This window comes from Diabrotica virgifera, chromosome 2, assembly GCF_917563875.1.
Source record: "Diabrotica virgifera virgifera chromosome 2, PGI_DIABVI_V3a".
Lineage (NCBI taxonomy): Eukaryota > Metazoa > Arthropoda > Insecta > Coleoptera > Chrysomelidae > Diabrotica > Diabrotica virgifera.
This window is the reverse complement of record NC_065444.1, coordinates 74127911-74140915: the sequence shown is the minus strand read 5'-3', so window position 1 is coordinate 74140915 and position 13005 is coordinate 74127911. Positions and strand designations below refer to the sequence as shown.

The following is a 13005-nucleotide window of genomic DNA, read 5'->3' as shown; positions in this document are numbered from 1 at the left end:
ACAAAATGGCTAAAAATGGAAAAGTCCCACCTGACAATTGACAAATGACAGTATTGACAGTACGAAGGGATTGAAAATGGTGGCGATTTAATAGGTAAGAGTAAATAAATTTGTTGTTTTTTTACGTTTGTCACTCTAAAGACGTAATTGCACTGTAAAAAATTTAACGGTAGTAAAAAACAATAAAAAAATGAATTATTATGTCTAGCAATTGTTGTTGACAAAATCTCCCGCCTCAAATACATTTTTTTCAATTTCATTATTCATTGTTTAGTGATCGAACAGTTTGCTGTATTTCTAAAAATAAACTCATTACTTTAGTATGGTCGTTTTCAGATATGTTTTGTTATTAATAAGAAACTAGGCCAATATGGATACAATCATAGAAGAGCCCCAAAATGAAAGGGCCCAAATTCAAGACATTGGTATTGTTGATGCCACCGATTGGAATACACAATCTGAGCAAATTGTCAATCCTACTCTTCTGTATATAGCGGTAAGTGGTTGTAATTTATAATATATTCATTTTGTTTCAAGGCAAATGTGGGTTTACCTAATAAGTTTAAAATGTCACATAATATATTTGTTCATCTTCACAATATCTATAATTATTATAACATTATTCACAAATAGTTTTTTTTATAGTACCTTTCTTTTGTACTTATAGAACCTAAACCCATAAAATTAATATGGTTTATCTGTCCACCTTCCAGTACATTAACACATTCGCTGTCAGCTGACGCCTAAAGGCGTTTTGCATGTGTTAGTCATGTGCCACCGATGCCTTTTGGTGTTCATAACCTATGGAATTCAATAGGGTTCTTTTCGTAGTGGCACTATATGAAAATGACTGAATATAAGGTGGCAGCGAATGTGTTAATTAAACAATGAAAGCAATAACACGAAGTTCAGTGCAACAGCCTAAGATGAAAAATGTATAAGTCTTTTTGCACTTTTATTTTGAGTTGATTTTGTCCTCTGGCAATTTAAACTTCTAAATTCTTCATTAAACTTTTCCTTAAATTTGATAATGGATGGTTCGGATTCCACTCTGGTCTACTTTCTTCCTTACCTCTAAAAATTAAAATTTTATCCGCATGGTTCTTACAATCCAATATTTGTTCCTGAGTTTACCCTACATGATGTACGGTTTATCTCCTTTTCTCCGGGCACATCTAGCGATTGTTTGTACACACAACTTATGCTATGAACAACTGCACAAATAGGTATCTTGAAGAATATCCGGAGGAGGCAACTCATAACACATGTTACCCGGGCGCACAATTAGGTATTTCAAATTAAAAATTTGCTGCAGCAGAGATTTTAAACGTTGTCAGCTGCACTTTTAGATATCTCAAGCTGACCACTTTTAGCAAAAAGTTTTCGTCCGAACTTATGAGATGGCTATTACTGTGTAATTAGATTCTTATGTATAGAATTAAAATAGAACTTATCTAGTTGTAGTATTGAAAAGAGCGTGAAAAATTATATCAATATCAGTAGATAACTCAAAATCCGCAAAATGTCGAGTTACCTAGTTGTAGTATTAAGGGGACGATATGAAATCTGCACAAGTCCGCTCTTGTTAGTGGCCAAACCATTCAAACGTATCAGTGCTTTTCTGATGTTTATATGGTCTTTTCATTGTAAACAGTTGAGTACCTACAGGATACAAGTTAAAATGACACAACATATCGTCGTCGTCACGGCAAAACTCACTAAGTTCACTTTTGTCAAAACTGAGTTGTGTCCTGATCTATTCACAATATCAATAATTTTCATAGTCTGGCAAAAATAACGAAGTCCTAGAAAGTACCTAGAGATGGTTGCCTAAGTCACTGAATATGCATAAGTCAAAAATTACCATTGTGTTGTCAGACAGAAGTCACTAAATGTTCGTTTTCTCAGATCTGTTATTTTGGACTTAGTGACTTTTGCCGCGACGACGATATTGTTTGATCATTAAACAAATTGATTACTAAAAACATGATGTGGACTATCTCAGGGGGAACACCATTGCAGGTTGGAAAAATCAGGATAGGGTCGTGAATCTTGGTAGTCTTACAGGTAAAAGTCTGGAGTTAGTGGATGCGCTCAAACGAAGAAGAGTTCAAATTGCTTGTATTCAAGAAACTAGGTGGAAAGGACAAAGGGCGAAAGAACTAGGTGAAGGATACAAATTGTGGTATGTAGTGAGTAGTAACACTAGAAATGGAGTTGGTATAATTGCTGATAGTGAAATGAAAGATAACGTAGTAGAAGTTGTAAGAACGAGTGATAGAATGATGTCAGTGAAATTTGTAATTGATAAAGAGCTATTGAATGTTGTGTGTGTGTGTGTATGCTCCCCAAACAGGTCTGGGTGAGAATGAAAGAAGAGCTTTCTATGATCAATTAGGAGACGTACTGAGTGATATTCCAGCAGAGGAGAAAGTTATAATAGGAGGTGATTTCAATGCACATGTGGGCCAAAGAAAGACAGGATATGAAACAATACATCGGGGTTAGGGTTTGGAACTAGAAATGAAGCTGGAGATGACATGCTTGAATTAGCAACAGCAGTGGATATGGCGATTGTTAACACATTCTTTAAAAAGAGAGAAACTCAACTTATTACCTACAAAAGTGGACAACATCAATCCCAAATAGACTACTTCATGATAAGGAAAGAAGCCATACGTGAATGCAAGGACTGCAAGGTAATAGTTAGTGAGACAGTAAGCCAACAACATAACAACATAAGCTGCTTGTTCTGGACATCGAAGTAAAAAGCGAAACTAAACATAAATATCGGAGCGGACCACAAAAAATCAAGTGGTGGCTGCTGAAAGATGAGAAAGAAGGTCTATTCAGGAGAAGAATAGTAGAAAAAATATGTGGGAACATGAAAGGAAGCCCTAATACAATATGGAGAAAAATGGCCAATAGTATTAGAGAAACTGCTATTGAAATACTTGGGAAAACGTCAGGAAAAAAGTTTGAGGATAAAGAGACTTGGTGGTGGTCAAACAAAGTACAAGGAAAAATAAAAGAGAAGAGAAAATTATATAAAAAGTGGCAAGAAACCAGATCCGACACAGATCTTCAAAACTATATGGTGGCGAAAAAGGAAGCAAAAGCCAAAGCAGAAGTGTATTCAAACCTATACGATTAACTTGATACCAGGGAAGGCGAAACAAAGATATATAAAGTAGCCAAACAGAGAGCAAAGAAAGCAAAAGATTTTAATCAGATTAGATGTATCCGAGATGAAAATAATAAAATACTAGTTCACGAAAGGGATGTCAAAAAGAGATGGAGAAAGTACTTTGACAGCTTATTAAATGAAGAATTTGACAGACAGCCTGTAGAGTCAACAGAGACAGTAGCAGCAATGGTCACCAAAATAATCAACGAGGAAGTGGCTCAAGTGCTTCAAAAAATAAAGAAAGGAAAAGCGGTAGGACCAGATGATATTCCTGGGGAAGTATGGAGAGCATTGGGAGAGACAGGAACAAGGTGGCTAGCAGGTCTATTTAACTTTTAACTACCCGCGCATGAAGTTATAACATAACTACACACGTGGCGTACTTTATACGCCACAAGAAAATACACTTAAAAACAGCAGATTTGTTTACTTTTTTTTTTAAATACACTTGGTTGTTTGTTATGTATCAGTGAATACTTGGAGTTCCTTCTCAGTAAGCCAATTGGGATTTATAACTGGAATCATGGAATAACTGAATTCCATGATAAATAAAATTACTAATAAAAAATTTTTTGAAATGTGATTTTTTACAGGAGAAAAATATTGTTTATAAAGAAAAATATATTTTTTTGCCATAATGACTAAAAAAAAAATTTAAATATGAACTTCTATTACTACTTATATTAATATAATCGTGACTTATATTGTCCACCACCGGAAACAACAAATTTATTTATTGACGGGATTACCCCATTAAAAGTTATACAATTAACAATAATAAGTTTACGAGCTAAATATGTACTAATAATACTTTAACAACATTATAATTAGATAACAAATATTAGAATAAGAATAGGTAGGTACTTGTAACCTTAGAACTAACAAAAAATTAAATAAATACTCTATTTAAATTATTTTTAAAATATTCAGAGATATATCAAAAATTTCAATGTGTTTGTCATTTATAAGTTTACAGTAACGATCTATAGGTGAATTTTGGCCATAACTTGTGCGATGGAAAGGAATATAAAATGTTATAAAATCACCTCTTCGATTTCTAGTTTGTATATCAACATTAATACACTGTAATAGATCACAGCCATCTAAATTTCCATTTATTAAATTATACAAAAATACTAATCCTACTTGATTACGTCTATTTTCTAGTGTATTAAGTTTTAAACTGTTTTCTATTAATGAATAATCGTGATCTACAATAGTTTCACCTAATTTAAATGCACAGAACCTCAAAAATTTGTGTTGAATTTTTTCAACAGTCATATTATGAACTGCATGGTATGGAGACCATACTATTTCATTTAATTGATACAGTTGCAAAAAACCAAATTGTTGAGCAAGTCCTACTGCATTCGATGTACCAGGACACTCTACTCGAACTCCATAATCGTCATTAAACCACCTAGCATCTGGTAAGTTATAGTCACCAAATAAATATATTTTATTCAACGGAAACCTTTGCAACATATTTTCAACTGCTTCACAATGTTTATTGTAATATATTTCAGGCATCTGAGGTGGAATATACAGACCTCCAATTATGAATTTTATACTTTTAAAATTACAAGAAATAAATAATTGCTCCACAGTTACCTGTTCTATATGGATTCTAGCAGAAGATATAGTTTTACGTACATAAACAAGAATGCCACCACCTCGTGATTTTTGACTAGTTAAACTTGATCTATCATTACGGTATATATTGTAATTTTGACATTCCAATTCACTATCCAAATAGTCACAGCACAGGTTGCTCTCAACTAATACTAAAATATCATAGGAGGAACTATTCACAGCCATTTTTAGAGCATCTAACTTAGTACGAAGTCCTCCAACATTTTGGTAGTAAGCTATCAATGGGGTATTGATTAGTTTTCCTGATTTCTATGATTAATTCTTTTAGCTATAACCTTTGGTATCCCATTTATATATTTAATCTGAAGATCAGGTTCACCATTGCTTATTCTGCGTTGCAATTCCTCCTTAGCTGACTTAAAAGCATTTTGTTGTAGCTTTGTTGAGTCATATGATATTTTAAATGATTCTAGACGACTTTTGGAACGAAAAATGTGCTTGAAAGTTTCAGAATTATTGCAAATTATCTTGATTGGTCTAGGTTTGTTGTTTCTTCCTTTCTGACCTACTCTGAGTACCTTAACAATATCTGGTACCTTGGTTTGATGCCCTACTTTCTCAAAAATCTGATGCACAATCTGAGTATCATGTCTAATCTTATCCTGAAAATCAATAGCAGAAGACTCAGGAACATCATATACCATAAGGTTGTTTTCCCTAATGGAGCGTTCATGGGCTTCACTTAAAATCAACTCGATGTTCGATGATACTGGAGAAGATTTGAGTTCCTGCAGTTCCCTTTTAAGACTGTTAACTTCATCTTGTAACTCACTCATTTTTCTTACTACCATTGGAGCCGATTTGAAGGCATCTCGGCACTCCAAGCATAGAAACATTAAAGTTCTTTTTTGAAGCACTACAGCCCTCATTTCAGATGCTGACATTCCAGAACATTCCTCTGTCAGATGAAAAGTCATCCTACAGCAATCACAATATATATGCTTGTCTTGGGATTTTATTTCCAAGTTGCATTGTTTACAATCTGCAGGCATGGTTAACCTCACTTTTCTGCTTTATGATTTTTTCCACTTAAATTGCTTAAAAACTGCTTAAAAACAAATAATAAACTGTAAATTACGATCTTCCCAGAACGCCGATTATAACGAAACTAAAACCAAAGTGTAAAGCACATTCCATTGATAGGTTAGAGAAATAAACAAGGTCAAAAATTAAATTTTTAAATATATTTGCAGTAGAATCCTTATACGTGGCGTACAAAATACGCCAGCGCGTGTAGTTAAAGGTTAATAGAATTATGGAAGTCGGACAAATGCCAGACGAATGGAGAAGCAGTATACTGGTACCTGTTCATGTACAAACTACAGGGCTATAAAACTGCTTAGCCACACCATGAAAATATGGGAAAGAGTAATTGATAGACGGATACGTGAAGAGACCGAAATATCCGAGAATCAATTTGGCTTTATGCAGGGTAGATCAACAACAGATGCAATTTTCATTATAAGGCAGTTGATGGAAAAATACAGGAGTAAAGAAGCAAACGCTCATATGGTATTCATTGATCTTGAGAAAGCATATGATAGAGTTCCTCGAGAGATTCTGTGGTGGGCACTCAATAAGAAAGGAGTCCCTGGTGAAAAGCTTCAATTTTGCTCAATTTCTTCTATTTGCTGATGACCTTAAATTATTTCACATAATTACCTCTGATTTGGATCACTACAATTTGCAATCAGATCTTAATGGTCTTGTGGAATGGTGCTCACTTAATGGTATGGACTTAAATGCAAACAAATGCCATGCTATAACTTTTACTCGACTAAGACACTTTGAGAATCATTCTTACTTTATACGGGACACTAGGTTACAATTAGTTGACTCAGTTATAGATCTGGGTGTTATTCTTGATACTAACTTGAATTTCAACCTACACATTAATAGCATGGTTTCTAAGTCATTAAAGATGCTTGGCTTTGTTAAAAGATGCAGCTAAGACTTTACGACTGGTCGTTCTTTAAAATTTCTTTATTGTTCTTTGGTTAGACCACATTTAGATTATGCATCATGTGTTTGGTCACCTCAATATAACTGTCATATTAATAAAATCGAACAAGTTCAGCGTAAATTCTTACGTTATTATGCTTATAAGATGCATCTGACTGGTCAAAGTTATGAGTCTTTACTGCAAATTATTCGACTTGACTCATTACAGAGTCGTCGTCAACATAAAGATCTTTGCTTCTTATATAACTTAATTCATGGTCATAAATTCTGTATCCCATTTTTAAATAAAATTGGTCTACATGTACCTTCAAGAACCACCCGTTCTGTGACCACCTTCCACGAGTTCATTAACACCGCACAAATTATGGTTCAAGTTCCTATCTCTCTAAAACTATTAAATTAGCAAACACATTATCTCCGCAAATTGATTTCTTTGTGAACGACTTTACTGCGTTTTCCACACAATTACATTTATACTTAACTTAATGTTCTAATTTCAAGACTGATTTGTCAACTACTGTTATTGTCTTTGTTCTAGGGTAAGTTGTATTTGTCAATTTCAAAATGTTCTAGCTCTCAATTGTTAAATGAGAGCAAGTAATTTTATTCTTTATTATTGTTTGTTATGTATTTACCAATTTTGTACCTACTAGATCTTATTTTTCTAATTTGTGTGACATTTTAATTTAATTGTATCATGTACTAATGGACTTCGGTCCGTAAATAAATAATAAATAAGTAAAAAAAATATATGTAAAGATTGTGAGGGATGTGTATGAGGGAGTAACGACTAGTGTTAGGACAGGTGTGGGAGAGACTGATAAATTTCATGTGAAAGTAGGATTGCACCAAGGCTCTGTGCTTGTGCTTAGTCCGTATTTATTCTCATTAGTTTTGGACCAGATAACAGCGAAACTACAGGGTAACATTCCATGGTGCTTAATGTATGCTGATGATGTCGTGTTAGTAGGAAATAGTGAAAGAGACTTAGAACAAAAACTGGAACAGTGGAGACAAGCTCTGGAGGAAAAAGGTTTAAAACTTAGTAGGACAAAGACAGAGTATTTGGAATGTTCATTTAAAGATGAAGCTACTACAAATAAAATGGTATCTTTGGATGGTGAAATGATTGTGAAAAGCAATAGTTTTAAGTACCTAGGATCGGTATTACAGACTAATAGAGAAATAGATGGAGATACATGCAGTATCCCTGAGAGGATCCCAATAAAGTTGCTTCATCTCACAGTAGTCAGGTGTCTACTTTCCTCAGTAAAAACTGGAAGTTTGGTACTTTTCACATGCAGTCATTCCTTTTTGCTAAACGATAGAAAGTTTGTAACAATAAAAAGAATCATAAAAACACTGCCAGTGTTTACCATCCAATATACAGAAATAATGTTAAATTCTACGAAACACAAGTTCTACTCAGTTTCTTGTTAAAATAATGGAAACATTGAATATTTTTGAATTTAAAAAGTGGTGGCTTAAGGTACTAGTACACTTTAAAAGACCAAAAATAATCATTATTTTCAAGAATTTTTTTCTCAGAACCTTTATTAGAAATGAACATAAAACTTTTTACATATTAATATCTAACTTTTAGAGAGTACAAAAAATATATATTTTTTCATTTATGCACGTACACTAATATTGCAGAGGGCGCAAAAGTCGAGGCCTCGAAAAATGATGACGGACAGTTAATCTCAGGATTGGGATATCTGTAACAAAAAAATCGTACTGCATTTGAAAAAGGTTACGTGACAATTTACCTCAATTTGACCAAAAAATAAAAAATAAATATTTTGTAACCATGGAAAACTGAAGAATAACGGGCGATTTTTTCACAAAATTTTTTCAAATTTCCGTAAAATCTTTTTCCACCTACCTCTACCGAAAGTATACTTTTCCGAACCTGATTGTAGGGAGCAAAGTTGTACTTTTCCTCCCTAGGGAGGAAAAGTAAAAGTGACGTCATTCATGAAATATAACTTATTGACGCCCTGTACAATATCTATTTTCTATTACGTATGTATCTATACATATTAACGTGTATTTATAAAACACCCAGTATTTTGCAGACTGGTAAAAACAGTAAATTGTTATTTTGATTTAACAATGTTTACATTAATAATTTGACTTATATTTGACAGTTGACAGTTCTATTGTACCTACTTGTTAGTTTTAGTTTTAATAAATTTTGTTGGTTAGTTACATAAATAAATTAAGTAAAAATGAAAAATGACTGGTTATTAATTTAAGTGTATACTGGGCAATTTTATACTTATGAACGAATAATAATTTTATATGTAGTTACGTGGCTAAAGGTTCTGAACCAAAACCAGAATCAAAACAAAAAAAAAATTTGACGCAGAATTGTCGTTTAGCCATTCTTGTTAAATCGTCATCTTCCTCTTGGTTCATAGATAAGCCAGAGTAATACGTTGTCTTTCCTAGTGATATCATGTGGTCGACTTTTCGTTGGAGTTACAATTTTTTCGACCGTCTCGTTCAGTGAAGGCCGCCCTTCTTTTTTATTTTACCTGTTTGGTAAAAAGATTTAGCTATGTCCATTTAAAATTTTTTTATTGGTATAATATTTATAAGGTATTTTCATTTTCTTGGGTTGTGGCTATTCCAAAGCTATTTCTTTCTGCTCAATATCAGATTTTCTATTACTAACTACATATATTTAGTTCTATCTATTTGCATTTCATAATATTTATCTCGCAAATCTGCAACTAAACACTTATCAAAATGCTTACTTTCGATGTCCTCATCATCGGATATATTTTCTGTATCTGATAAATCTGCCCTAACAGGAACTACGTAGCTCGTTTTTTACATAACACGTAAGAGGAGGAATATCCATATTTCTGAGAAGAAAATTGATGTTTTTACCATTACCACTTAGCCTCAACGTTGATTCTAAGCAACATACTTTTTAGGTGAAATTTTTGCTAAAACTTCTCAAAATAGAAAGTAACTGTATCTTCTAGAATTCTAGATTGTAAATAGACCTTTCCTAAATGTATTCTGAAAATATTACAGCAAAATACATGTTTTTACTTAGCGATTTTTTTATATTTAACTATCAACGTCGGCGTTACAACACTGCTATTGCAATCTCACACTCGAAATTATGTTTACTAAGTTAAAATATTTTAATACAGGTGGCGCACATGCCGAAATCATAGACGAACGGTTGTCGCTTGCATACCACACCGTCCTACTGTGGTAAAATTAGACGTATATGGAAATTTAACAGTTTGAAGTCAACGTTGCTTGAGAGCAACAAGCGCGCTTACAGGGTTAAAAACAGTTTTTTGTGATTAACTCAAATTTATAATGTCTGACTCATGTTGTTTCTGAAATGACGGATTCAATTAGTTGTCGTATTCATTTTGGTGCCTTGAAGTTATAATTTTTTTGGTTCCATGACATCTCGTAACGCGACAGTTCGTAACGGCGACACTTCGCAACGGCGACAGTTCGTAACTATACAAATTCGTAACGTCCAAATTGAATTATTCTGTTTATTGTTGTTTACGTGGAAACTAACTGTTATTACAGTTGTAAATGAAATTATGTTTATCAATTTAACGATTCAGTATCAGGATAAACATTTTTAATTCATTTCATATTTCGTGTTTCAGTTTCAGAATATAATAAAAATATTTAAACCAAGTATTAAAGTATTACAAGCCATCCCTCTTATCAACTATAACCGTTGATTGAATGCCCCAAAGCTATTACCAATCACAAGGTTTATTATAATTTATTTATTTAGCGTATGGCTTAAGTATATCACAGAATATATTTAGATTTATGCATTATACAATGCATCACAAACAGATGTCCAATTTTTTTATATATTCGATTGACCCTTCGGTTGCCATTACAAAGTCTATAGGGTCGCCTGTGTATGCTCTGCGTGGGCAGTCCTGAACAATGTGACTGATCGTCTGTCTTGCAGCGCCGCAGTCACAAGAAGGCGAGGGGAGTTTACCCCATCTGTGGAGGGAGTCGGCGCATCTTCCACAGTTTGTTCGAATTCGATTAAGGGCTGCCCAAATCTTACGGGGACGTTCAAATTCGCCAGGTTTCCCTATGATGTCCGGTAGACTATGGTAATGCGGATCTGTCCTACTTTCCCAATCTTCTCTCCATCGGGTATTTAAGTCAAAGTTGGATTGCTGCAGCGCTTGAGCAGATTGTAGAGGGGGTAACCTGGATCGGAGACGGTTTCCAAGAATATCGGGGATGTCGTTGTGGACTAGAAGCTGGCGACTGTCCATTATTTTGTTATATTCTTTAACCAATGCATGTTCGCGGCGTAGGTTGGGTGGTGCTATATTACTAAGGGTAGGTAGCCACATTGTAGGGGTGGGCTTAATTGTGCCTGTTATCATACGCATAGTACGGTTTAGTTGGGTGTCGACCAGGTGGGTATGCCTGCTATTTAGCCACACTGGAGCACAGTATTCTGCCACCGGATATATCAGGCCAAGAGCAGAGGATCTTAATGTTGATGCTGTGGACCCCCATGTAGTGCCGCAGAGTTTCTGTATTATATTGTTGCGTGTTTTCAATTTTGCTGCTGTTTTCGTCAGGTGTTCTCTGAATGTGAGCGTTCTGTCTAGAGTAACCCCAAGGTATTTCGGGTATTTATTGTGTTTTAACAGCTTGTTATTAAAATACACTCGCAATTCTCTGTTTGCCAACTTGTTGTTTAGATGAAAAGCTGATACTTCAGTTTTTGTAGTACTTGGCTGTAGTCTCCATTTCTTAAGGTATTCGCTGAGGATGGATAAGTCATTCGTGAGAGTGATTTCTGTAGTTTCTAAAGATTGGTGGCTTGTTGCAAGGGTCCAGTCGTCAGCATATCCAAACTTCCGAGATTCGGTTTCAGGCATGTCAGCAATATAGAGGCTGAAAAGTAAAGGGGCAAGGACAGAACCCTGTGGAAGACCATTGTTAAGTTTCATCTGTCTACTCGTCTCCTTTCCCATTATAACCTGGAAGGCTCTGTTGGTCAGCATGTTGTCAATGAGGTTAATTATCTTTCTGCAGGGGATAATGCGGGCCAGTTTATATATTAATCCCTGTCTCCAAACAGTATCATATGCTGCTGTTAGATCTATAAATACTGTTGCTGTCTTTTGTTTCTTTTGAAAACTAGCTTCTATAAAAGTTGTTAATGACAGCACTTGGTCCGTACAGCTTCGATGAGGGCGGAAGCCAGCTTGTTCAATGGGGACATTTTCTAGTATCCTGTGACTAATTCTGTTGAGGAGAAGCTTTTCTAATAGTTTATATACCATGCTGAGTAGAGCTATGGGGCGGTAGTTTTCTGGCTTATCGTTTGATTTGCCCGGTTTCGGAATTGCAATTATCTTTGTTCGCTTAAGTGAGAAAGGAATGTTACCTGACTGAAGTATATCATTAAAGAACATTGCAAGCCACTGTTTCGTGTATGCACCACTGTGTATCAAGAACTCTGGATGGATACCATCAAAGCCAGGTGCTTTACCTGATTTCATTTCTTTCAGCGCATGTGTGATTTCAGAAATAAGTATTCTTGCTGAATATTCGGAGTTCGTTCTGTTCATTTGTTTTAATGCCCTTAAGTCTCTTTTCACGTTGGTAGTATGTGTTCGATCTCGTGGAGCTCTGGATAGAGATACTATATGGGAGGCAACCTTGTTAGGAGACATTTTAGACTCTCTGGATTCCAGCTGGTTAGCTCCTCCAATTTTCCGCAACAAGGACCATGCCTGCCGGCTTGATTTTTTGAAGTCAAGGTTTTCGACAGTCTTTATCCATTTTTGGCGTCTAACTGTATCGATGTTGTGTAAAAGCTCATCGGCTATTTCTCGGTCACCACTTTCGAGAAACTTCGTGTATAAGTCTTCACATGTTTCAGTCCATCCAGGCACATATTCTTTGCGATACCCCCTAGGGATGGTTTTCTTGGCAGTGCTTATTACTGCGCCCACAAACCTCTCATAATGTTTGCTGGTTGGAGGGACCCAGCTCAAGGTCCGGTCTAGTTGTTCAGAGAACTTCTTCCAGTTTGCTTTTCTAAGATTCCACCTGGGTCGAGGATATGATCTAATTATTGGAATTGATATTCCGATGGTGATAAGCACCGGACGATGTTGAGTATGTGGGAAGTCTGCAAGGACACTTCTCGCAATTGTTAG

The 13005-nt window shown here is 35.0% G+C and overlaps 1 protein-coding gene across 1 annotated transcript in view; it reads left to right on the top strand.

Moving 5' to 3' along the window:
• The first annotated feature begins 3 nt into the window (after nt 1-3).
• Nucleotides 4-13005, top strand: part of LOC114329487 (PR domain zinc finger protein 10) — a 75690-nt gene continuing 62688 nt past the window's right edge. Inside the window, exons 1-2 of the mRNA XM_028278612.2 lie at nt 4-94; nt 337-496. Of these exons, the coding sequence (XP_028134413.1) occupies nt 371-496 (126 nt within the window). The 5' untranslated portion in view covers nt 4-94; nt 337-370. The remainder of the gene's footprint in view (nt 95-336; nt 497-13005) is intronic.